Source organism: Calonectris borealis, chromosome 19, assembly GCF_964195595.1.
Source record: "Calonectris borealis chromosome 19, bCalBor7.hap1.2, whole genome shotgun sequence".
NCBI lineage: Eukaryota > Metazoa > Chordata > Aves > Procellariiformes > Procellariidae > Calonectris > Calonectris borealis.
Window position 1 is genome coordinate 2,051,950 of NC_134330.1, and position 23,647 is coordinate 2,075,596.

General features: G+C 46.9%; 1 protein-coding gene and 1 long non-coding RNA gene across 9 annotated transcripts; one reads left to right on the forward strand and one right to left on the reverse strand.

Annotated features, from left to right (window-relative positions):
- The first annotated feature begins 97 nt into the window (after positions 1 to 97).
- Positions 98 to 12,609, forward strand: LOC142090445 (uncharacterized). Of its 3 annotated transcripts, XR_012676540.1 has the most exons (6): positions 98 to 1,541; positions 2,185 to 3,797; positions 4,353 to 8,077; positions 8,741 to 8,863; positions 10,200 to 10,245; positions 12,041 to 12,609. It is a non-coding gene; the product is annotated as an uncharacterized LOC142090445 (long non-coding RNA). The 3 variants fall into 3 exon arrangements; XR_012676541.1 differs by lacking the exon at positions 10,200 to 10,245; XR_012676539.1 differs by lacking the exon at positions 12,041 to 12,609 and having other exon boundaries at positions 10,200 to 11,267.
- Positions 4,696 to 19,747, reverse strand: VEZF1 (vascular endothelial zinc finger 1). 6 transcript variants are annotated; one of them, XM_075168331.1, is made up of 7 exons: positions 19,519 to 19,744; positions 13,299 to 14,104; positions 12,603 to 12,666; positions 11,416 to 11,599; positions 9,717 to 9,935; positions 7,411 to 7,455; positions 4,696 to 7,070 (listed from the first exon to the last, which is right to left on the reverse strand). In XM_075168331.1, the coding sequence occupies exons 1-7, from the start codon at positions 19,549 to 19,551 to the stop codon at positions 6,643 to 6,645; spliced, it is 1,779 nt and encodes a 592-aa protein (XP_075024432.1). In that variant the 5' UTR covers positions 19,552 to 19,744; the 3' UTR covers positions 4,696 to 6,642. The 6 variants fall into 6 exon arrangements, with proteins under 6 accessions (XP_075024432.1, XP_075024434.1, XP_075024435.1 ...); XM_075168333.1 differs by having other exon boundaries at positions 13,386 to 14,104; positions 19,519 to 19,743; XM_075168334.1 differs by having other exon boundaries at positions 13,407 to 14,104; positions 19,519 to 19,740.
- Positions 19,748 to 23,647: the final 3,900 nt, after the last annotated feature.

Sequence of the window (23,647 nt, forward strand, 5' to 3'; positions counted from 1 at the left end):
GCGGAGGCGGGGGCGGCCGCCGTGCCCGGCAGCTGGGGGCGGCGCGGCGGGGCCGGGGCCGGGGCCGGGCCGGCCCGGGGCGGCCCGGGGGGGCGCTGGGAGCAGGGCCTAGCGGCGGCCGGGCCAAAATGCAGCGGGCACGGGGGTCGCTCGGGGCCTCCCTCGGGGCCTGGGTGACCCCCGCCCCGGACGTGCGGGCCCGGCCGGAGGCGTCGAGGGGCCGGCACCGCCCCGTCCCCTCTGCCGCCGCGGAGGCCTGACCCGCCGCCCCCCCGGCTGTGCCCGGCCCTGCGGGTGAGACGGCCCCTGGCGGGGTCTGGGGGCCTCAGGATCCCCTGCGCTGCCCCAGGCTTCCCCAGCACCCCCGGCTCTGGCTGCGGCCGCGGGGTCGGGCACCTCTGGCCCTGGCCAGCCCGGGTGCCGACAGGTGCGGAGCAGCGTCCCGAGGAGAGCTGCTCTCCGGGGCTGGTTTTCGGTCTCCTCCACCCCTTTGGAGCATCCCAGGCTCCTGGATTTCGGACCACCAGCCCCGTGCAGGCATGGGGTAAGGAAGAGGACGCACCACTCCTGCCCCAAGGGCTGAACATGAGAGACGGATTATAACAAAGCATCACTTCGACCACAGATAGAAAGCAGCCGTCTCCGGTATCCAGCGCTACAGCGTCTGACAGCTTGCAGCCATACCACATAACAGCTCAGGACGGGAAGTGATCTCCTCTTACAAATTACAGGAGCCAATTTACACAGGGCAAACACTTCCCGTTTTGCAGAGACCAGAGTGAGACCGCGAACGGCAGCGGGTCAGGGCCTCCGCTTCCCTCGTAGCTCTCCAAACCCTTCCGGACATGCTGTGGGAAGAACACGGCACCTCCAGGCACCCGCAGCCAGTCTCCCGCAGCAAGACTGTCTCGGAAGCACATCTGCGGGTGCCAGACCCCGAGCACGCGTTTGGGATGGTCCAAAGCTCTCGCAGGACGGTCCTCCGTGCAGAGATTTTTCCCCACGCAATCATTTCATCCGTGTCTGGCAGCTAAGCGATCCTTAGCCTGGGTAAAAATCTGTAAGGCTTTGACAAGGAACACAGACATCAGTAAGAGTGAAAACATTAGAGCAAACCTTTGGCGTTCAGTGCGTAGAAGTACATGTGTCACAACGTTTGCTTTCCCAAAGTTAAACACAGATCAGCATCTCTTCTGTGACACGGCGCCTTGCAGTGAGTTTTGTTGACTGCAATCTCTTTTCCTAATCCAGGCTTGTTTCGGGGGAAACAGGCGATTTTATCAAATTTCGTTACTGTCCTTTGATATGGGTCTTAGCTGCTAATGATGCTAGGAAGTAAAAAGAAATGGGAATAGAAATACACAACTATGAAGAACTAAAATAGAGAATTTAATTCAGCCAGTTCCAACTAAATTGATAATTCCCTGAAAAATAAACCTTGCACAGAAAACACAGAACACAAATGTTTTTGTCTTGACAGCTGGCGAGAACAACTAAGTGAAAAGGTGAATGGAGTATTTTTGCCTTCTCTGAAAAACAAGGTACCATACGTTCTGAAAATGCCCCTTGTTTTTTTACTAAATGGGTTGGGTTTGGAGGTAGCTATTGGAAAAGCTTTGCAAGGAAAGCAGAGGTCTATACTCTGATACAAGCAGTAATTTCAGATGCCCAGCTTGAAATGTTTTACAAATGTTTGGTTTTCAAAAAGCGTTTGTGCTTCCTTAAAGAAAAACCCAGGGCTTTAAAAAATGGCTCAAATTAGCCCAGAAACCTGAAGAACCAAAAAAATGTATTTTTTTTTTTAAAAACCATAAGCCCGGCTTTCCCAGCGGTCTTTGGTTGGGCTGCAAGGAGATGCAACGTACAATGAAATGATGTGACGTTAACACTTCCGCCAGCCCGTGATGAGGGAGCTAGCTGGACAGCCTGGCTCAGTTTCTCTTAGCACTGAAATACTTTTTCCAACCCAATACCAAAAAAGGTTTGTTTCTAGGTCAAGACCTCAGTACTAAATTTTAACCAGGGGCTGACAGTCAAATCTGAACACAGCTGTAAAAGGGATTCGCAATAGCAGCTCAGGCATTCTTTTTCTAATTAGAAAACAGTCATTGAGCCTTGCGCGTTTAAAGGTGAAAGCTATTTTTGACATAAAAATTAGCTCGTAGTTCCTCTGTCATCCTTCAGTTGCTGCTCTGGAAGCTGTGAGCGAATGATCCAAAGATAAGAAGTATAAACATGCTGAATTAAACGAATAGGTAGAAGGGGGCAAGTTTTAAATTTTATTCTGCCTGTCAGTTAGGAGAGGAAGAGATTTATTTTTACACTTGCTATTTATCCTAAAAAGCACCGGTAAAAAGGTCCACTTAAGCACCAAGACAGACCTCAAAGGCATTTAAAAACTTGAAGTGCTTTTAATAGCTGCCTTTTGAAAAGACTGTTAAATCTATTTTTGAGACAGATAAACTAAGCCACCAATAAAGCAAGGCAGTTTCAGAAGGACCCAGCAGTCAAAAACTGCAGTCCACTTCTCAACAACTCAGCTCCCATATGGGGACCCCAAGATAAAAAAAAAATCAGAGTACTGGATGCTTTTAAAAACCTGAGCGTTCTTTAAATCCAATTTTTCCTTCCTTCTTTCTTTGGTGGGAATCTAACCCTGGCAGCCTTGAAAATTAACCCCAAGCATTTTCAAAATACGGCTCAAAGTGACTGTTTCTAAAATAAAAGTGAGCGAAGAGCGAGCAGAACTCGGAGGGCTTACCGCCACCAGTAATGCCGCCGACTAATCCCTCGGCAACCCCGGCCCCTTTATGTAACCTGGGATTGCTGCAGCTCAAACAGCTTACTGGGTTTTTGGTGTTTTTCTTTAAAGCTCTCGTGAACAAATGCAAACACATTAAATACTTTTTTCTTCTGCCAATCTAAAGAAAAAGTTATTGTAAGAGGGGAAAAAAATCTTTTATTTGTGAACAATGGCAAATAGAATTTAACTCGTACGCCGAGAATAACACGTGTTTCTCTCTCTCGTCCGTGATCTTGACCGAACAGAAATCTTCCCAATTTACAACACTCAGGTATAACTCTCCAATAGTAAGACACAAAAGGTCGAATCCCAAATTCCTCCTCACCGCAAACACCCTCTGGAAGTGGTGGGGTGTTCCAAATAAAGAAAAAAATGTGCCCAAGGTAAACCATTTATAGAGTTTCCTGGCAGCGTGGGCGGCTGTGCCATAATACTTACTTCCCCGTGGCCGCTTCCCCGCAGTGCCGAGCCAGCACCGAGCCAGGCACCCAGAGGCTCTCCTTGCCCGGAGGATGAGTTTCCGTGCCACTGATCTGACTGTTCTGACTTCCCACAGCACAAATCCTTCCAAGGCAAAATGCAACTTTAAAACTTTCAGTTGGTGTAAGCCACTAACCTAATGCTGAATGCTTATGGAAACTTAAGAAGAAAAAAATAAAACCCCTATTGAGCTACTTGCAATCGGAGACCTGAATGGGCTCGATATAAAACCCACTCAAATCAACGGCAGCAGTAGGCTTCCCTGGATGTTGGACTGGATCCAGCTTAAAAGTTTCCATGAAATAAACTAGGCTAAGCGCATCAGCTGCACAGAAACTAACTCGGTGTAACAGGAGCATCTGTTCTTCACATCCACCATTTTCTTACACTCTTAACTTCCCAGTGCTGCAGTGACATACAAATCACTCATCACTGTCGTGCAACTATACCTCGTCTCCCGACAGCAGCTGGCCTTACTGCCTCGTCATACTGTGGATGAACCAGCGCCTATAAGGTAGCATGCACGCCGTATAAACTACTTGACCAGGTAGCTTTCGTTTGTCAAAAACCAGCTTAATGTATTTTGTATGATGGCATTACAAAGTGAAATTAATGTCTGTATCGAGACAGCTGAGGAGCACACCTCGGAACCATTTATACACAGTACAAAGCAAATGTTTACCCAAGTACAAATGAAACAGGTTGACAATTAGCTAATGTAGCTTTGTGGACATAAACCAGGTACATTCGAGCAGAACCAACATAAAATAAAAAGGAAACAGCCCTCTTCCTATCCCATGCTAAGAGCACCATGGTTAGTGGTTTGGGAAGTCTCTGTCACGTTGAAAAATTTCCTTGCCGTTGTTTAATGTGTTTATTCTACTGCTACTCTGCTGGGATAAAAATAACATCAGCAGGGCACGCTAGCTGTACAAAGGACCCACTGTCAATACTACAGTAATTGACAACATACAATTAAGTCTCACACCTGTTTATTGTAAGTAATTCATAGATAACCACTTCTAGTACACATTTTCATATTGGCTTTTAATGCTTTTGTTTTTTTAAGCTCAGGGACACCCGAACTTCATCTAAGGGTCATCTCTGCAATTTACCCAGATCCAGAATGCTACACCTACTATGTCAAACTGGTGCAAGTTGGTATCATAGCCACGGGTAATGGAGATGGCTTGGGAACTACACATCCCAACATGCAACGCCCCACCAGCGCGGGCTGCTCTAGGCTACGGGAGGAAGGGGTTTTGCTGGGCTGCATTCGCCTCACATGCCTCGCTTCGGCCGCATCAGCCTAAGTCATGCAGCTGTCTGCACGCAATGCTCTACACAGTGCAAAAACGAAGACCTCTACACATCTGGAATAAGAACAGTGGTAACAAAGTCATAGCTACATATTCTTCTCTACATTTTTGTTTATTGAGACAAACTAATTAAAAGGCACAAACATAGGGCATATGTTTACATGGACATTATAACAAACATATACATTAAAAGTGTAGGAATGTGTTTCCTTTCTGCTAAACAGAAAGTTCCTAAGCTTTTATATATACAAAAGTTGTACAATTTGATGTCCTAAAGTACAAAAGATCATTTATAAAATTATTTTACACTAAGCTCTATTTTTTTTGTTGTTTTTGTTTTACTATGTAGTCCAAGCCCCTAGAACAGTTTCACGTAATGATACAGATACCTGTCACCTGAGCCAGCAGCCTGGCAATCACTGCTTGTACTGACACGGCAGGGTAGAAACGGAAGCAGTCCATTTTGACTAGTCAGTCCTGCTAGCACTCTGTGAAAATGCGCACACGCTAATCTCCATAGCTTTCAACTTCATTAAGATAAAAACATCTCAACTGTAATTTTATTTTATTTTTTTAATGTAGAGTCTTGGGTTTAGGGTGTTTTTTTTTTTAAACAAAGTTTTGAAAACGTGAATATGTGACATGATAGTCTAAAAAGTATATCTGTTTCCCTAGATTTTGCTTTCTACGTTATGTACAGATAAACAGGTTAAGAAATAAAAAGCACATGTAGCTTAAACATGTGTGACCATTTGTGGAGAAGTTCTGGGCTGGACAGTTTAAACCATCACCTCAGAACTCCCACAAACTGATAGAAATGTGTTAACACAATAGAAGAATAACGTAAAAATGATGATGTTTGCAAATATTTACAAAGTTGAACAGATTTGCACAACAGTTGATTAAGAAATAGGGGAGAAATTAAAAGACGCTCTCTGCTTGTCCTGGAGGGGCATCCTACCTAGTTAGTGGTTAGAATAAAAACTGTATACAATTTAATATAAGACAAAACTTCTAGTGAACAACTAACACGTCTGTCCCCTGCTGTAACGCCAGCAGGCTCTGATTGGGAGGCAGAGGGCATAAAAATCATACCCAGTGCCTCCAGAATCTTCCAGCTTAAAGCAATATTTCTTAAGTTTCAAAGCACTCCTTTTGCTCCTAGATAAGAGTCCCATAGGGGTCTGACTGTTCAGAGACCATGTTTACATACATTTTGACTCCTCTTCTGTCAGCCATGGCTGTTTCTCACCAAACAATAACAGTTTTTTTTTTTAAAAATGTTGACTACAATGCTATATTCCCTTAGGGTAATATGTTGGGTAATATTTACATCTCCAAATATCAGGTCACAATCCCTATTATATGTTGAAGTTAGAATGATAAGTTATCATATGCTTTGCATATCAGAGCTGGTATCACCTTTCCCATAGGGAATGCTGCCTGAAATTATCATATTCCCAAAGGTAAAATGCATATTTTCTCCAAAATGCATTTTTTTTTAAATGACAACATTGTAATGCATTTACTCATAAAAAAACATCAACACAGACAAAGATTCTACACTAGCTCAGAAACAGTGGACTTAACGACTGGCAAGTTAAAATTAGCCATCCACCCTGTTAAAGATACAGAGGGGTCTTTGCTAGTGTTTAGATTAAAATAATTTTCTAAGTTATAATTTGGGGGATAAAACATAAAACTGTTTTTTAATGACCTTTTTTTTTTTTTTAACTCCAGCAAATAAGTATCTGCTCTAATTCAGCATCAGTCAGCTAAAAGGTAAAACTTACTTTAAATGAAGTGCTCCAGTGAAACTCAAGTTTGAACCATATGAGCCAAATCAACAGGGGAAGATGCTGCTATGGTCTCTGATGGTGCATGTTGCCCCAGTGTCTTAGTCTGAATTTATTATTAACTAAAACAAAACAAAACAAACAAAAAAACAAACAAAAAAAAAACCCCAACCAAACAAAACCCAAAAAAGAACTGCTGGTAAGGATTCCATTTTAATCCTTTTTAATACTGTTTAGAAATTCTTTACCAGGGAGGAGACGTGGGCAAGGCCTGGGGCAGGAAAGGCATGCTCTCTACTGGTCTCATTGCTATATTTAACGGACCAGCTAACGTCATTGGTGTGGGGAGGTTCATGGGAGATGTTATAGTGACTGGATGCGCTATATTCACTGGAGCGGTTACTGGGGTAGGTAAATTGACTGGTGTGGTGAGCGTTAATGGAGATGTCATGGATAATGGACTTGTTATAGTTACAGGATGCCCTAGGTTCATCGGACTGGATATATTAACTGCACTTGATACATTTACTGGACTTCTCATGCTCATTGCAGCTGCCACTGTGACTGGGTTTGTGATAGTCCCAGAAGCCACAGAGGACGTTATATTGAATGGAGTAGTAAGAGTCACAGGCGTAGTAGCAGCAGTGGAGGTTTGGCACAAGTTAGCAGCTTCTAAAAATGAGACATAAAAAGACAAAAAGTTTTTAACACATAAAAAACCATGGACAAGATTTAAAAAAAAAAAAAACAAAAACAAAAACCAAACAAGAACAGGTACAAATTCTGGAATAATTTTCTTTAGGAATTATTAGTAAGTTAAAACTGTTAACATTCTATAGCCTACAAGAAATACAAACTCTCATGCAGTTCATTTCAATTCAATATTTTTTTCCTGAGAAGTCAAGTGAGGTTGTCTTATAAAGAGGGTTTCGATGTTCATAAAAACAGTATTGTACAATCAAAAAAATCCTCCCAAGAGGAACATTATAAATAGAGGAGAGAGTGTACATACCGAATGGTACGTACTCTATAGCCTTCTCAAAGGTGAATTGACATTCTGTGAAGGTTTTAAAAAGTCATTATTAGGGACTGATAAGCAAAGCTCGTTTCAATATTTACCTGCTTATTTCAGTCTTAATTATTGCTACTAAATTGTTCCACTGATCACAGTACTTCTACTTAGCAATTTTCAAGGCTACCCAGTCAGTACATCCTTCAACCCCCATTATCTCCTCAGCTTTCACATAAGCTACAGCTCCACACCAAGTTGTTTTGTTTTGTGGGTTTTTTGGGTTGTTTTGTTTTTGGTTTTTTTTTTTTTTTTACTTTGTTTTGCAGTAAGCAGGAATTAAGTGCCGACCAAGGAAGACCCAGGAGGCCAGTGCCCGGCCCTGCTGGCAGTGGGGTCTAGCAGGGCTGGGCACTGGGGGAGCGGGCACCGGCGGTCCGGGACGGCGGAGGGATCACTAGGCATCCATCAGCACCACCTGCCGGCTACCCATACTAGAAGGCTCCAAAAACAGAAGCGGGCTGGTGGACGTGGGTAAAGGGAAGGGATGGCTGCTAGAGAAACCGACAAAAATATATTCTAGATCAACGTTACGGCACTTCTAAGTCGTGTCTTATTCCACATTTGTAGGGTAGGACACCAAGCTCAGTCTACACCCACGTTTCAGGAGGTAAGCCAGGAGCAAAGAGTCCACTCTTGCCACTCGGGCAATACAAATGTACCAAGACAGAGTTAACTTTGAAAGCAACATTAGCCCCATTCAAGGGTTACTGTTGGTTCTTCAAAGTCCGTATCTAGGAGGGGTGGAAAGGAAGGGAAAGAGTAAAAAAAAAAAAAAAAACTGTGAAAATAATCGTATTAGACTAAAAAAATCCCATCTAGCGTTGTAAAGCCAACGCAACAGGTGGCACTAGCACAGGAGAACCAGCATGGAAAGAGTGGCACATAGGCATGGCACTGACTGGTCTAGCTTCACCTTCCAAGCACCGTAATACGCAAAGACACATCCCACCCCATGCCCCTTCCCCAATTAAGTTAAGCTAATATCATCAATCTGACAACACTTCTACCCACTTCTGCCCACCCCCCTCCCTCACCCACCATTCTGTCCAAACCCACTGTTTCTGTTAAAGCATATTCAATAATCTCAATAAGAAAGGAAGGGAAGAGGGAACAAGACATAGGAAGCAACAAGCAGAAAAAAAAATTCTCAGAGATTTTCTAAATTTGACACCCATTTGCTTTATCTATTTAGCGGCCTGATGATATTTAATATTTCTGTTATCACTACATTTTAACATGAATAAGCTGGTTCTATACTGTCTGATCACAGAATTCAACTGGAATAACAATCAAGGCGAAAGGAGCTAGCAGCCTAATACACAAACAAGACCTAGAAAAGAAAAAAAGATTGAAGAAACTGAAAGGAAGTTTAGGAGAAAAGAAAAAAAATATGGTGAGTCAAAAACATTGTGAAAAACGGTAAGTGGTCACTAAGAATTTCTTCTAAAACACATAACCCACGAGAGTCACATGATAGGCATTAGAAATCAAACTGTTGTGAAAAGAATAAGCTAGCAGTAACGGGAGACTTTAAGCTACTATACTTCTAACGACACTAAACTGAAGCAATCTGTTCTTTACAGAACTGACACACTGACCAACAATAGGAAGCTATTCAACTTAAATTACAGTAGCACAGGTATATGTAAGTTGTGAGCTAGCAATAATGAAAAACACGATCACTTAATAGTTAACTTTGTAATGAAAAAAAAACAACAAAGAGATGGAAGAGTAAGTTCTGTAAGTCCAGAAAACTTTATGCAAAGACAGTTACGTGATGATAAAGTGAATAGAATAAACTGGGAGAGAAAAGATGAAAGGGACACAGAAAGCACCCACATGCAAACTGATGATGATGCAACAACAGAGGGTGTTGTGTGTGTGTGTGTATATATATATATATATGCACACAAGTTAACAACTGGTAAATATGCAATAAACACAGCTAAAAACCACATGCAAGTCAAAAAAAACACACTCTTGCCTTGGAGCAGACACAAACATCCCTGTATAATTGATGACTGCTACATAAGCACAGAGACCAAAGGGAAGTAAGTAATAAGGAGTTCATTTACAACGGCGTAATTTTGGTCATGTTATCCTCCTGCTAGTTTTTAGCTATTACTTCTAACATCAAGAATGAAATTTTCATGTAAGACATCCTTTTCTAACATCTTAAACTCCCTATATAACTGTAAACTCCAGTATCTTATAAAACCAAGACCGTAAGTATTGTTTTGTTTTACCTTTCTTCCTTGCTTTGACGGCCTCTTCCCATAATCTCAGGGTCTCTACCTGCTTTCCAGGCCAACTTGTTACATGTTGCTGCTGCTGCTGTTGCTGCTGCTGTTGTTGTTGTTGCTGTTGTTGTTGTTGCTGCTGCTGCTGCTGCTGCTGCTGTTGTTGCTGCTGCTGTTGCTGCTGCTGTTGCTGCTTCTGATTGCTGGTCTCCTCACTCATGCATGCTATGCCAATTAAGTAAGAACACAAATTCACCTTGAAAAGTTACTGTTTTCTCCTGAGATCACAAAGGCTTCTTCCATAAAGAGTGTGTGGAATCTCACAGGATTCCAAAAGCAAAAATCAAAGAGGTGTTTAAAACCATATAATTAATTCCGTGTTTTATAAAACTACTTTTCCAAGAGCTAAAAACCAAAATGTAAGTCAGGAACATCTGCTCTCACTGCCAAAAATTAACTTCCTTTCTGATTATTTTGTTTGTATTTTAGGAAGAATGAAATACAAGACTACAATGACTCTCCAGAATTCGAGCTGGTTCTCTGATTCCACTTTTTCTAAACCTCAGCTCCAGTTTAAAAAAAAAAAAAAAAAGCCTTTTTACTTTTTATTGTAAATATGACTTACAATTTTCAGTTTACCTTTACATCACAGAACAGCATGTTACTACTCTCTGGCCACATTACAGCTTATAATTTCCACCTCTAACAACTGCTGTAAATGCTTCATGTGAACTGGCTTAGCACCACCAAACTGGCTTGGGAAGCCAGAGTTGTAACCTTATACCTTGAAAAATACTTCACGTCCAAATTTCATATTAAGCTCAACAATCAGGCATTTTAGACATTCCCGGCACCTTCAAATTATCCAGGAGTAACAGGATGAAAACTTGTTGTAAATTAATACTGTTTAAAAGGCTTTAAGGACAAAGTTTCCAAAGACATTCCTTACTTCTCCCTCTCCCTCTTGATTCCTCTGAAAACCCATCTTCTATGACTAACCACGTAGGTTAACTTAAGTTACAGGTATTTTAATAGGGGATATTTGAAAGTCAAGTCTTCGTTTGCTTACTAGGCACTCCCAGGGTCAGGCTTCAGCACTTCCACAGAGTTTAAGACTAGAAGGAACTATTACAAACATCTCATTTGAACTCCTGCACAAAACCAGTCAAATGCCATTAATGCCCCAAACATATCAGGACTGGATTTAAACGCTTTTCTTGTCAGCTACTGCCAGAGGGTGGAATCACTGAGCCCCAGGGTCAAAGCTCAGAGAAAGCAGAGAAATCTTTCTCCAAATTTTGATGAGCTTTAGATGAGGCTTCAAACCTGAAACTTGGCAGACCTTAGCAGTTCTTAAATATTCTAAAATCCCCAGAATTATCTGTTGGACTTTTAGGCCTGTACAGTTCAGGAAGTAGCACTGCACTTAGAAGCACTGAGAAAACTTGGGAACTCTTTTCTTCAAGGGATGGGTTATTCTCACAAACTGCAGGGTATTCCTAAGGGATAAGAGCACAGTCTAGCAGCAAAGTAATCCCACATACGCCAATTTCTTGAGCAGAGTAAGATCCTGTTATCAAATATCTATTTTTAATAGGTGTGAATACCCAGACTGATGGGCATGTTTTTGCATTTTAACGTAATCAAAGGCAATTCCCTTTGCAAACACATTGTTATTAGAAATGTTTTTAAAACGTTCACCTACTTTTATTGATGCCTTGTTTACAGGTATTACAGTTGATACTTTGGCTCTGCCCGTGTGTCTTTAAGTGGCTGGTGATATATGCTGCACTCAGAAGTTTACCACAGATATTACACGATACCTTTCCTTCATGGCGCACCATGTGTGTCCGCAGTCTGTCTTTGGTGGCAAAGGCAGCAGTGCACGTCTATATGAAGGATAACAGTTACACTTGAAGTGCAGACAGCATCATTACAGTATGAATTACATGCCCACTGTAAGCCTATTTTACCTTGTAGGTGCAAACAGTATCCTAAGGACATTGACAACCTTAAGTTTTACCTGTATTTATAGAGAAACCAAAACCAAACTACTAAAGAGACTGAAAATGGAAGTTGGCTTCTGAGACAATTGGGACAAAAATCATACTCTATACTACTTGAACTTTCTTAAAATAGCGAGTTGCCTTACCTACCAAAACAAGAGGTAGCTTATTAAAAAAAACCTAGAACAGGCAAAGTTGGGTTTTGATAACAATTTCACTGCATAAATCTGAACTTGATATCTTAAGTTGCTCAATTACTTCTGTTCCAATCCAAATCAGAACAAGGAAACGAAACCTTTTTCTAACACTATTCTTTTTCCACAGGACTTTTATTTAATATGATGAGTCACTAAAACACAGGCTGGAACAAGCATGGATATTCCAAGCAAAACAGTTAATTGTTCAAGGGCAGTCAAGTTATTTCTCTTATACTCAGTCATCAACTTACAAGAACTTGCTTTCACCTTCCAGCAAAATAACGGATCCAGAATCAACTATTCCAATCCATTTTAAACAGATATACTGAGAAACACATTTAATTTAAATATGCTGCGAAACACATTGCATACATTACTCCCTTAATCAGCACTGAGTTGAGGATGCTGTTACAATCCTACTACTAAGTTAAGCACACCGTAAAACAGCACACCTATGTTGTTCTCCAAGAAAGCAAAAAGCCTCTAATCCTCCTAAAAAAGTAGCCACAGCATCGTTTTAAACTGCCCCTACACTTACATCAGAACTACAGTGCTGCTGGTATGTAAGGTGGATGCGACTTTATTCCTAAACTTGCTTTCCAAAGAAAAATCCAGGAGCAAAGATTATTCACCTGAGATTCTAACGATACAATAATGTATTGTTCTTAATAAATCATTTTAGCCCTTACTTGGCATTTGAAGGGTCTCTCTGTTGAGTGAACATGTTTAACGTGACAGCTTAAATGATCAGGCCTGCAAAAGAAGAGAGGAACAGAAAAGAAAATGCATACTGTTACAAATACATAGTAATGACACCTGGGCTAGCGGTGCTGAACACTGCGCTGATGACCCCTCGCAGCCCACATCCCCTCTGCGCGGCAAGATTAAATACGTTCCCCGTACCTACGCGGTGGCTTTCAGCTAGAGTAACACATAGTTACGCTGAGACCCAACCTGCAGTTTAAAACTTAAGCGTGTTCTTCTCACACACCTGAAAATGGTACGTTTGGTGGTACCTTGTGTAAAGGTGACAGATCAACAGCTCTAAAGGTTGAAGTTTTCTCTGTTGCAAGCACAGATATAAATACAGCCAGCAGCAATGCAAGCTCCCCCACAATGCTCTGTCAGTACGCCTCAACCTTGCTCTGAGGCAAGGAGACAGTTTGCCTGCCATGCCCCATTCGGTCAGTGACCTTAGCAAAGGCTGGAAAAGGGGCTCCGTGGTCACCACCAGCGACACAGACACGTGTCCTACGGGACCTGGATGAGGTCGCGAAATCATTTCAAAACATTCTCATAAAAAAGCGACCACTTTTGGCCACTGCCAATCTGGCTCAGATCAAGACCCACGCCCTAGAGGTAAACAAGGCTCTTTATCCCCTCACCAATCTTCTAAGATGTCTGGTTCTCCTAGCCCCTCGCTATGATAGCTTAACCCTTCTTGGTTATGAAAAGCCAATACTTGAGCTCGCCTGGGATTTTCTACATGGTACCTCGAGAAGCCTTTTCCACAAACACCACAGGTGTATGGTTTCGTGATGCCACCTTCGTGAGACCTCACGTGGTAGGTCATGCGATCCTTTCTCTTGAAGCGCTGATTGCAAATTGGACATTCAAAGGGTTTTTCATCTGAGTGGGACAGCTTGTGCCGGTTGAGGTGGTAGACATCCCTGAAGGCCTTTCCGCACATCTCACAAGCGTGGTTCTTCTTAACGGGCTTGCTGGGCTTCTTCACTGTCTGAGTCACTGCCATAGCCGTTGCGCCGGCACTACTGCTGGGGTTGGTGGCAGAGGAAGACGTAGTGACTGTGGACAGGATGCCTGCGATCGTCGAAACCAATGAACTTCGGCTGTTGTCACCAGCGATGGTCGAGATAAGGGGCACCATTGTGGTGGGAGTTTTCTTTGGCCGTGACACTAACTTTATCCCTGTGTGGCAGGACTCGTGACGCCTCAAATGGTAGCTGTCCCTGAAAGCTTTGCTGCAGTAAGTGCACACAAAGGAGGTTTTAGGTTTTTCCTTTTTAATCCCAACAATAGCATCCTTTAATGTTTCTGGTGCAGGCTGAGGTTTCTGCGTTATTGGTAAGGGCAGAATCGGCTTCTGATCGGGTGGCTCAACAGCAGAGCTCAGGAGAGGCAACAAACTGTTCTGTGCTGCCTGCTGTTGGTGATGTGAGGCTTCGTGTGCCTAAAACCAAACATTCACACTTAAATTCTATTGATGGGTGCTCACTTTGACACGGTGAGAACATTTACAAACTACAGGAAAGCACATTCTAGACCAAAAGCCATTGAAGTAACAACTGGAAAAGGTTACATAATTTTGTTTTTGGACAGGATAAACCGCTCGCGCTTTACATGCATTCACTGTGCAGATTCTGTGGTAAGTGTAGGAAGGCACACATCATAACAATCAAATAATTATTACGTTTCCGGAGGGCAACACTTCTTATGGAAGACAACTAGGTACTTGTCAGATCTTTTCCTAACACAGCGTTTGATCTTTACATAACAGATAACTTGTTTTGCTAACGATCATATCAGATGCCACCTTGGGACTATCTTTGGAGCATATGAATGTACTGATGGGAGTTGCAAAATAACGCCCCACCTTTAAGCCGAGCTTAGTGCACATTGAGAATTAAACTGCAGCCACAGAGAGCCAGGATGCGATAAGGCGTCTTATTTAAACAGCGTGTTCGTACCAGTGTGTTAGCACTGAAACCAAAGCAACTTGAATCGAGAGCTGTCTAAAGCCACATTTCTATATTTAGCAGGTTCCCACCGCATTTATACACTGGCCACTGTGCTCTTTGCGTCTGGAAACTAATAAGAATAGCGACATGTTCTTTTTCTCTTCATCAGCAGCTACTTTGTGATAGGAAGAGAAGCTGATGGATAAGCACTGGTGGACATCTAGAGATGCTGGAGAACAGTGGGGGGGGTGGGGTGAAAAAAAGACCTGAAAGCTGTTTCAAACAGCAAATACCAACTGACTCTGAACTACAGAATCAGTGGGAGAAGCTAAAGGGAAGAGACAGAGGTGGACCCCCCCACGAGCATGCCGCAGCGAGCACTGCTCAGCTGAGCTGCAGCCTGCGCTGCAACAGGCTGTCCTACACGCTTGTATTAGGTGCTGTTTATTCTAAGGCAGAAAACACTGTTATTAAAACTCATCCAGTCAGACTGGGACAAAACCCTAGCAGATACAGTTTTAAAGTGGTTTAGAAACCACACAGACCAATTCAGCCTAATGGAGCATTAAAATAAATCACTCTAGCACCTTAAGCCAGTTTAAGTGCATCTGTATTCAAGATGTGCCTCAGTCTCATCAGCCCAGTTTTAAATCAGTCTTGTTACTAATGTAGCGTGCCAGGTCTGAAGCTGAGTTTGGAGAAACTTGCATTCCCATTAGATCAGCACTGCAGCCTTCCAGGACTTCTTCCCTACGGTTTCCTTCACAAAATAACACGTACTTCACTTCACGACTCGAGGCTGAGAGCTGAATAAAACGCTGTGCTGGCTTGCAACCCCCAACTTGTCTACTTTTACGTTGGTTGAGGATGGACAGCTGCATGAAATGCACTCAGGCTAATACTCTTCCTAAGCGAATCCGTTTCATCGCGTCCTTTGGAGAAGTCAGTATTTCTAGAAGCTCACTTTGGGACTTTTTCTTAGTTGCATCCAAGCTCCGGCCGCTTTGCCTCTCCCCATCGCAGCAGCGACTACAGCCACCTCGGTGCAACTCTCCCTCGGCTGCAGGGGGGCTCCCACCTCCTCCTGCCACCGCACAAGCCCTGCGGCACTTTAGCCACTCATTTTTCAGGAGCGCGATGCCGGTGATCTTTGGATAAAAGCCACCGGTGGATACAAACACTAACCCACGTGGGTATGAATACGTGCTCCCTCACACTCCAAGCCTATCTGACAAGAAAACGGTTCACGGGAGAAAGCCCGGATTCGGTATGGTAACAGGAGACAAAACCTGCGGGAATTGTTAGGAGCCAGGCCAGCCTGTCCGTTCTTATCTGCATTTTACGTCTCATCTGTGCCGAAGCTCGGGATGCAACAGGTAAGCTGAACATTACCACACCGCGCCTGGCCACAGCAGCCACCTCACACAACAGCCTAAGGGGCCGGTTTGCAGAAGCGATTGCTGAAGAGTCGAATGCAAAACTCTCCCAGAGGCTACGCTGCTAAATCAGGGCACGACACAAGCTCCAGCATCTCCGTTAAACTTTTGCCTGACTTCAGTGACAATTGTGGATTTTCAACCATTTATTTTCTGTGTTTTTAAAAAGCGATTGAGACATCTACATTGCATAAAGAGAATAGAGTATGTACAATACACATTGAAAGTACAATATTAAGCAAGTTGTGTACTTAAATACAATTTTAATTTAAAAAAATTCTAAAATGTTTTACAGCCAACTTTAAATAAGCATTAAACAATGTTGTTAGACTGCATCAGAAGACACTTAAGAGCACCTAAGGATAGCTCCAGAGATACAGTTTCAAAGGCAGAGCTAGCAGATCGGATAATAGAGAGCCCAAATCCTTTGGACAAGGTTCAAACTTATGCAGTTTATGGATATTTTTAAGCCTTAAAGAATAGTCAGCACTTCGAGGTAACGATGCACTTATTCCTACGGAACCAACAGAGACGGTGGACATAAAACAATGTATATTCATAAGGCTACAGGCTATGAAGCCGCTGCTTATGTAAGTCTGCTTATCTAGGTTCCCAGATAACCAGTGTTATTAGCAGCGCTGTCTTTCTAACAACCCCTCTTCGCAACAAGCAGTATTCCTCAGTTTCCAAGAGCTGCCCGCATTAAAGCCTTTTAAAAAAGGATCAGCCAGTACTTTTTTTTTTAACTTGCTGTTCGAGAAGGGAAGACAGCACCTGCTGCACGCCTCTCGCAAGTCATTTTTATTCAGGCACAGACCACGGTTTTACTTGACCTAGCATTAATGTCAAGTCAACATTTTTGCGATATTTTGATCGCCTGGGACAGGCTCTCGTGCAAAATATCCTCATGCTATCACTATTTTTTTCCTTCCTGGGGGGCAGTAAACAAACAAAAAAAACCCCTGTAATTCATGACCCAGAGTAGTAGGATGTGGCACTGTGAACTTCCAATGCCAGAGGCTAAAATATTTTTGCGCTCCAGCCTTAATGTGAGAGCAACAAATTAGCATGAGTCATATCTTGAACACTGTTTGATGGATGATTCCTCCTCACATTAACAGATACAACTTTCACTTTCCGAGCAGATACTAAAAGTGGTTTTCAAAATACGCATTTCAGGGACTAATAATATCCAAACAAGAGCTGCTTATTCAGTCTCACAATTGTTTCTTTAAAAAGATACAATTCATCAAAATGCCACCTAAACACAATCAAACAACTTTATTTGGAAAGAGCAATTTACAGTCACATATCCCATTGCTAGCAAGACTAAAATTAAGACATTGCAACCTCCTCTAAAAACATTTTGCTAAAAATTACAACTTTACACACCGCGTATTAAACTGTCCCTTAGAAATCCTGTCACAGCTGAAACACACACTTGGTAAAACTCCCCCCACGAAGAATGAGCGTGTATATTCAGTCACTTGCACTTGTTATTTAACTGATGCCGGGGAGGGGGCCGGGAGGGGCTTTTAAATCCACTTTTTGGTACTAGTTTTAACTAATCAGTTGGATCTTGGCTGACATGCTGTTGGTGAGAATGGGAAGAAGAAAAACTAAAGTCACATCAGGAGTATCTTAACAGTGCTTTCTGCTGGGTGCATTAGGATGCTCGCACCCTAAGTTGTTGGTTTTAACAAAATGACTCAAGAAACAATATTCAGCATTTATTATGAGGTCTTAAAGCTTTATTATTTGGGGCAAAAAAAAAAAATCAGAGGAAAATTTCCACGTCACAGTTTTATGAAGATGCTTCCAAGTCGCACACAGCTAAGTATGTTAGGAGAATGAACTGCTGACTCCTTAATTAAAAGCAGCAAAGTCTACTCCTAAATCAAAGTGTGACATTGCTATTTCAAAATACAGTACCCTTCAAAAAAATAAAGACGAGCAGCAAGAAACTGGACACGTACTTGAAAGCATTACTAGGCATTTCTTACAGAGGTTGCTGCAATACCATATTGCCAGCCTACAAATAATTTCCCCTCGAAAACGCTCAGCTGTGAGCCTGGGAGGCAGCAAGGTGATAGAACAGCCCCAACTCCGATGAAGATGGCCCTAAACTAAGGAGATTAACTTCTTAGCGTGAAGTTTCCTATGTGCGAATCACAACTGCCCACTAGAGTGAGAAATAATTCACAAGACCTCAGCCAAACTCGATGGCATCACCCGCATTAATCACGAAAAGGCGGAAAACCCAGCGCCCAGCTCCCGGTACCGGCTCCCCGGAACATTCCCGGCGTGTTTTCGGAGGCAGAACACCCGAGCGAGTGACTCATCCCTCGGTACTTGCAAGAGAAAAATTTTCCTCTCTAAAGGAATGGTGCTCGCTCTTGGCGGATTTATTCATTCAACTCAGGTTTTCAAACTCGTGTCACGGGTTGGGTTTGGGTTTAATTCCGAGGAGGACAGTGAGTAAGCGAGTGACCGCCACTGGGAATGTGCAAAGAGGATTTTTACCTTGAGAAAGGTGATGTGTGGGGCTTCCCCCCCCCCCACGGCTGCAATTACACGTTTTATGTTTTCAAGCTCAAAAAGAGCAGGAGGCATCAGAAAACAATCCGGCGTGAAAGGGCTCGGCTCACAAAAGCCAGGGGAGGATTTTTTTTTTAATTTTTTTTTTGGTACACTGGATTTTCTTCGGAATTACATAAACAGCGGTGTTTTTAAGTCAGTCTTTAGCAGACAGAACGGGGAAAAATTGTGACTCAGTTGGCAAAGGGAGGGGTTGCACGCTCCACCGTCCCTATTCCTCCCTATTACCGTTAGCATTTCGCCAGTTTTTACAGAAATCCGGCCCGCTCGCGTCCTATTTTAAAAGAAAACAAGCTCCCTCGTCACCCGGCCCCTGAGTCAGGCTGTTTAAAGAGGGATTAATTTATTCTCCCAGACACGGTGTTTGTTCCATCGGGGTTTTGTTAGAGCCCGGTGGAAGGCTGGTAGGGGTTTTTTTCTTTATTTTTGGCGGGGGGGAAGAGAAAAACACACACACAAAAAAAAAGAAGCGATTTCGGGTTTTTGGGGGGAAAGAGAAAAATTAAAAAAAAAAAAATAAAATATAAACACTGCCGTCTTTTTTAAAAAAAAAAAAAAAAGGAAAAACATTCCGGGGCGGCGGCGGAGCGCCGTGCGCGATCAGCTCGGGGGAGGCGGGCGGGGAGAAAGTGCAGGAGGGAAAGGAGGGAAAAGAGCTGCCGGCGGCGCGGGGCCGGGTCAGCCGCTGCCCCGGGCGGGCCGGGCCGGGCCCCGCCGCCGCCGCGGGCCGGGCCGGGGGAGGCGGGCGGGAGGCCGGGCGGCGGCGCTGACTGACAGCCCCGGCCTAGCGGGGAGCCCGGCGGGCGGCCGCCCGCCCGCGGCCGCTGAGGGGAGGGGGGGCGCGGGCAGCGCCGGCCGCCGCGGGGCCTCACCTGAAAGAGGAACGCGGTCCAGTTGGCCTCCATGGCGGGGGCGTCCCGGCCCTCGGCGGGCGGCGGCGGCGGCAGCTCCGGCGGCGCGGCCCCCCCCTCCCTCCTCCGGGCCCCAGCTACATGGAGCCGACAACAAAGCGGCGGCGGCGGCGGCGGCTCAACATGGCAGCGCCGAGCGGCCGCTTCCGCTAACCTCCGGGCTGCACCACTGCGGCCCAGAGGGGGGAGGCGGCGGCGCGGCGGCCCGGCGGGGCGGCGCGGGCCCGGGCCGCCGCGGCGCCGCCCCCGCCGCTCCCCTCGCCTCGGGGCGGGCGGCGGACCCGGGGCGGCGCGGCAGGGCGGCGGGGCGGGCGGCGGGGCCGGGGCGGCGCGGCAGGCCGGCCGCCCCCCCCGCGGGGCTGGCAATGGGCCGGTCCCGGGCTGGGGAAGCCGAAGCGCGCTGTGGCGAGAGAAGATGGAGGAGCGGGCGAGGTGTCCAGGGCCGCCGCCGCCGCCTCCTCCTCCTTCTTCTCGCCGCGCCGCGCCGCGCCCCGGCCCGCGGGGGCCGCCCGCGCCGCCCGCCCTCCCCTTCTCCCCTCCCCGCCCGCCGCCCCCGCCCGCCGCGCGGGGAGGGAGCCGCGGGGGCGGCGGCGGCGGCGGGGGGCGGCTTCGCCCGCGGGTGCGGGCCGGCGGCGGGCGGAGGCCCCGCACGTGCCGCCCCGCCCGCCGGCGGCAGCGCCGGGACCCGCGGGGCGGAGGGGGGGGGGGACGCGGGGCCGCCGCGGCCCCGGCCCACCCGGGGATCGGCCCCGGCCCACCCGGAGTGCCGCGGCCCGAGCGGCCCCTGCCACCTGCTCGGGTCCCTGTGAGGCCGCGCCGGGCTGGCCCGGGTCTCGCACCCAGGCGGGCTGCGGTCCGGGGCTCCTGCGGTGCAAAGCCCTTCGGCAGCACACCCTGGGGCAGCGCCAGCCCCGCAGCCCGGGTGCTCACGCCGGCCTCGCCGTGGGCAGGGACGTGCAGCCTCCCCGGCCTGGCTCCTGCGGTTCTGGCGATCGAGGGGCTTCCACAGCCCCCCTCGCCGGCAGGCTTTCCTACACACGTCGAAGTAGCAAACTGACCGGGTTTGCTTGTATCTAAGGCATCTTTAGCGCAGCACCTGAATGCAAATCAAAGCCACAAGCAATTAAGTATATACTTACCGTTAATTACGTGTTTACACACATCAAGCACATCCTTGACAGGCGGCAGGATGGGGCCCTGAGCTCCCCGCACTGGGAGGGCTCCTCGTGCCTCCCCGCTGCCCCGGTGGTGTTGGGGGACAGGGAAGGACGTGGGGACACAGGGCGGGTGCAGGGGGCACCTGTACCGCCGCCTCGGGTGGCGTCTGTGAGGGGTGTCTGGCATTTCTTCAGCAAGCACAGGAAAAACGCGAGTGCGGCGGGTGAAACTGCAAGAGGATGGATGTTTTAAAAGCAGACCTCTGCTCACAGGCAAGGGCCATCTTCCCCAGGACTGGGGGAGATGAGAACAGGCTTAGAAGACTTTTTTTTTCTCCCCCTGGCTCCAATCAATCCTCTTTGCTCAGGCCCAGATCCGCGCTGAGCCGCACTGCACATCTGAGGCCTCGGCCGCTGCGGCACCCGCTTCACCAAAACCACCCGGCAGGTCGGGCGCGTGAAGAAATACAGCCGTGTCGCAGCGGGTTTCCGCGCAGCTTGACCTCAGTAAGCCGGGCTAAACATGGCACACGTCGATGAAGCTTCCCATACTACTTCCTCCTTACGGGAGAGCCGGGTGGGTTTTCTTGTCTCCTGTTACAGATAACGCAAAGGCCGGTCGTGAAGCCCCAGCTCTGCGTCACACCAGTGCCGTGCTGCTGCGGTGGGGAGGAGGGGTGGTGGGGACCGAGCAGCCGTTGGCGGAGGACGCATCGGGGGTCCCAGCCCACCGGTTCCGCCATCGCTTTGTGCAGTCTTGGGCGAGTCACCTGGCTCGCTCCTGCGGCGCTGGTCCTCGGCCCTCCCCGAGCGTTTCTTCACTTTCCAAGAGCATTGCAAAACAGTAGTCGTTCTGTTCATAGTGACGCTTGCGGTTGTTTCATGCCTCTCAGGCTATCTGCTAGCTTTTTTCCTTGAAACCCCAGCACTGGAATCGAGTGATTACATCAAAATCTGCGTTAAAAAAAAATGGCCTTGTGACCCCAGAGGAAAGTTTGTGGAGATGTGCCCAGGGGGCTCGGCTGCCTGGAGTGGGCCAACCTGCGCAGGGGCACCCGCGGCTCTGAGAGTCCATCTGCCTTGGGGAATTTGGAGCCTGCTTGTTTTTGACCATCCCCGTCTGCACCACGGTAGACCTCTGTGCTGATGCATCTGGTGGGCAGCGCTAGAAAAGTGCAAAATATCATCCTTGCTCTGCAGAAGCTCTGAAGTAAGAAAAACAAACCAAAAAAAGGAGTCAAAGTTTGCTAGTGCATGTGCAACGCGCGCTCTCAGCCCTGCCAGGATCGCACTGGCCCAGCTTGCCCGTAGACGGTTTGTTCTGCTCGGCAGAGATGCTCTTCCTAGCCCCCCCTCCACCCCGTGTGCCACCGCCGGAGGGTTTCCCTCTCCTGCCCTTTATTCCGTCCCCGGCACTGCCACCGGCAGAGCAGGGGCTGCAGGAGAGCCGAGAGAGGAAACCCGCGTCTGTAGAGAGGGGGACACCACTGCCGCTCCTGGTTATTTTTCTCCCGGTCGGTCAGTTATTTTTGTTAACGCTTATAAGGAAGACTTGGGAGAGCTCTCTTTGTTAAGGGCTCACACTCACTTCAATTAAAGGCTAAGAAAACTACCCAAGCGTGTCACTGAGTCATCGAAGAAATCCTGATGAGCACGTAGGAGGCTAAACTCCACGTTCTTCTTGTTTTTACAACTAAAGAACCAACAAGGGATACAGGAACAAAACCTAGAAGACTCAAAAGCTTCTTACTAAGTCGGAGGAGAGGGAAGCAGAGCTGGAGCCCACTTCCCTCTTGACAGCGTCCAGCTGAGCCCTCCCGGCTCCTCTCGCACACCCAGCACATCCCACAACGGGGCAGCGATCGCCGAGAGAAAAGCTGCGTTGGGAGCAAAGCGAGCCGAGGCGATGCAGAGAATCCCCGGGGGGAGAAAGAGCTCGCAGGAGCTGTATTTATAAAGGGCAAGTCTATGCCAAACCTGACGAACTTTCCTTTACCCAGAATTATAACTGGAAATATAAAAAGCCACAGTGTTTGAAAACATATTTACATTATATATGCCCCAAAGCAGAATAAACAGAGGTTAGATTTGTAAACTCTCCATCTTAATTAAAGCAGCACTGCTTTGGACAAACCCACATAACAGGTGGCTTGAAGTGTTGTGTTATTTAATTTATACCTTCCAGCTCCCTTAGTCATCGAGCTGGGACAGCGATAGCATCAGCAGCCACCCTGCTGCCGCTCTCGTACCCGCGGCGAGCGTGCGAAGGGAATTTCTAGGGCAGCGGGAACCGTGTGGCCCGTTTACCACCATCCCAAGGCTGCTCTTTTCTGCCTTTTCAAACAAAAATCTTGCCTCCTTTCTTCCTCAGCACTTCCCACGTTGTTGGGAAGGACAGGAACGCTGCCAGGGCCCCCCCGGTGTCCCCTGCCTCCAGCATCCGTGCCGAGGCCGGTTGTGGGGAGCCTCCGGGGACCAGGGCAGCACCAGGGCTGCCCCTCGGTGCCACAGCCGTCCTCTGCCCGACGCCAGCGCTGCCGAAGCCCCCGCGCAGCCCTCGGCCGCTCGCTGCCCTCCTGCCACCCCGCACGCAGCTCCCCAGGGACGTCTGCCTCCAGAAGAAGCAATACCCATGGTTAATTTGTCAAACCCACCTCGTGGCGCGACTCATGCAGAGAAGAGCTGTTTCCTCCACCGTGCTCAGCCACGAAACAGTTAATAAAGTGCCTATTCGCACAGGCGCCATTAGCTGTCCTGCCTGCTCGGAAGCCGGGCAGGGCAGGGGGATGCAGCTCCCCTCCGCGAACCCGGGAGCCCCGGAAGGACCATCTCAACTCTACCCATTTTATTCCGTTATCCTTGCAGAAGCCCCCTGTGCGTTAGGACCTGTAGTGGGACATGAGCACTAAAATCATAATTTGCTCTTCTGCTGT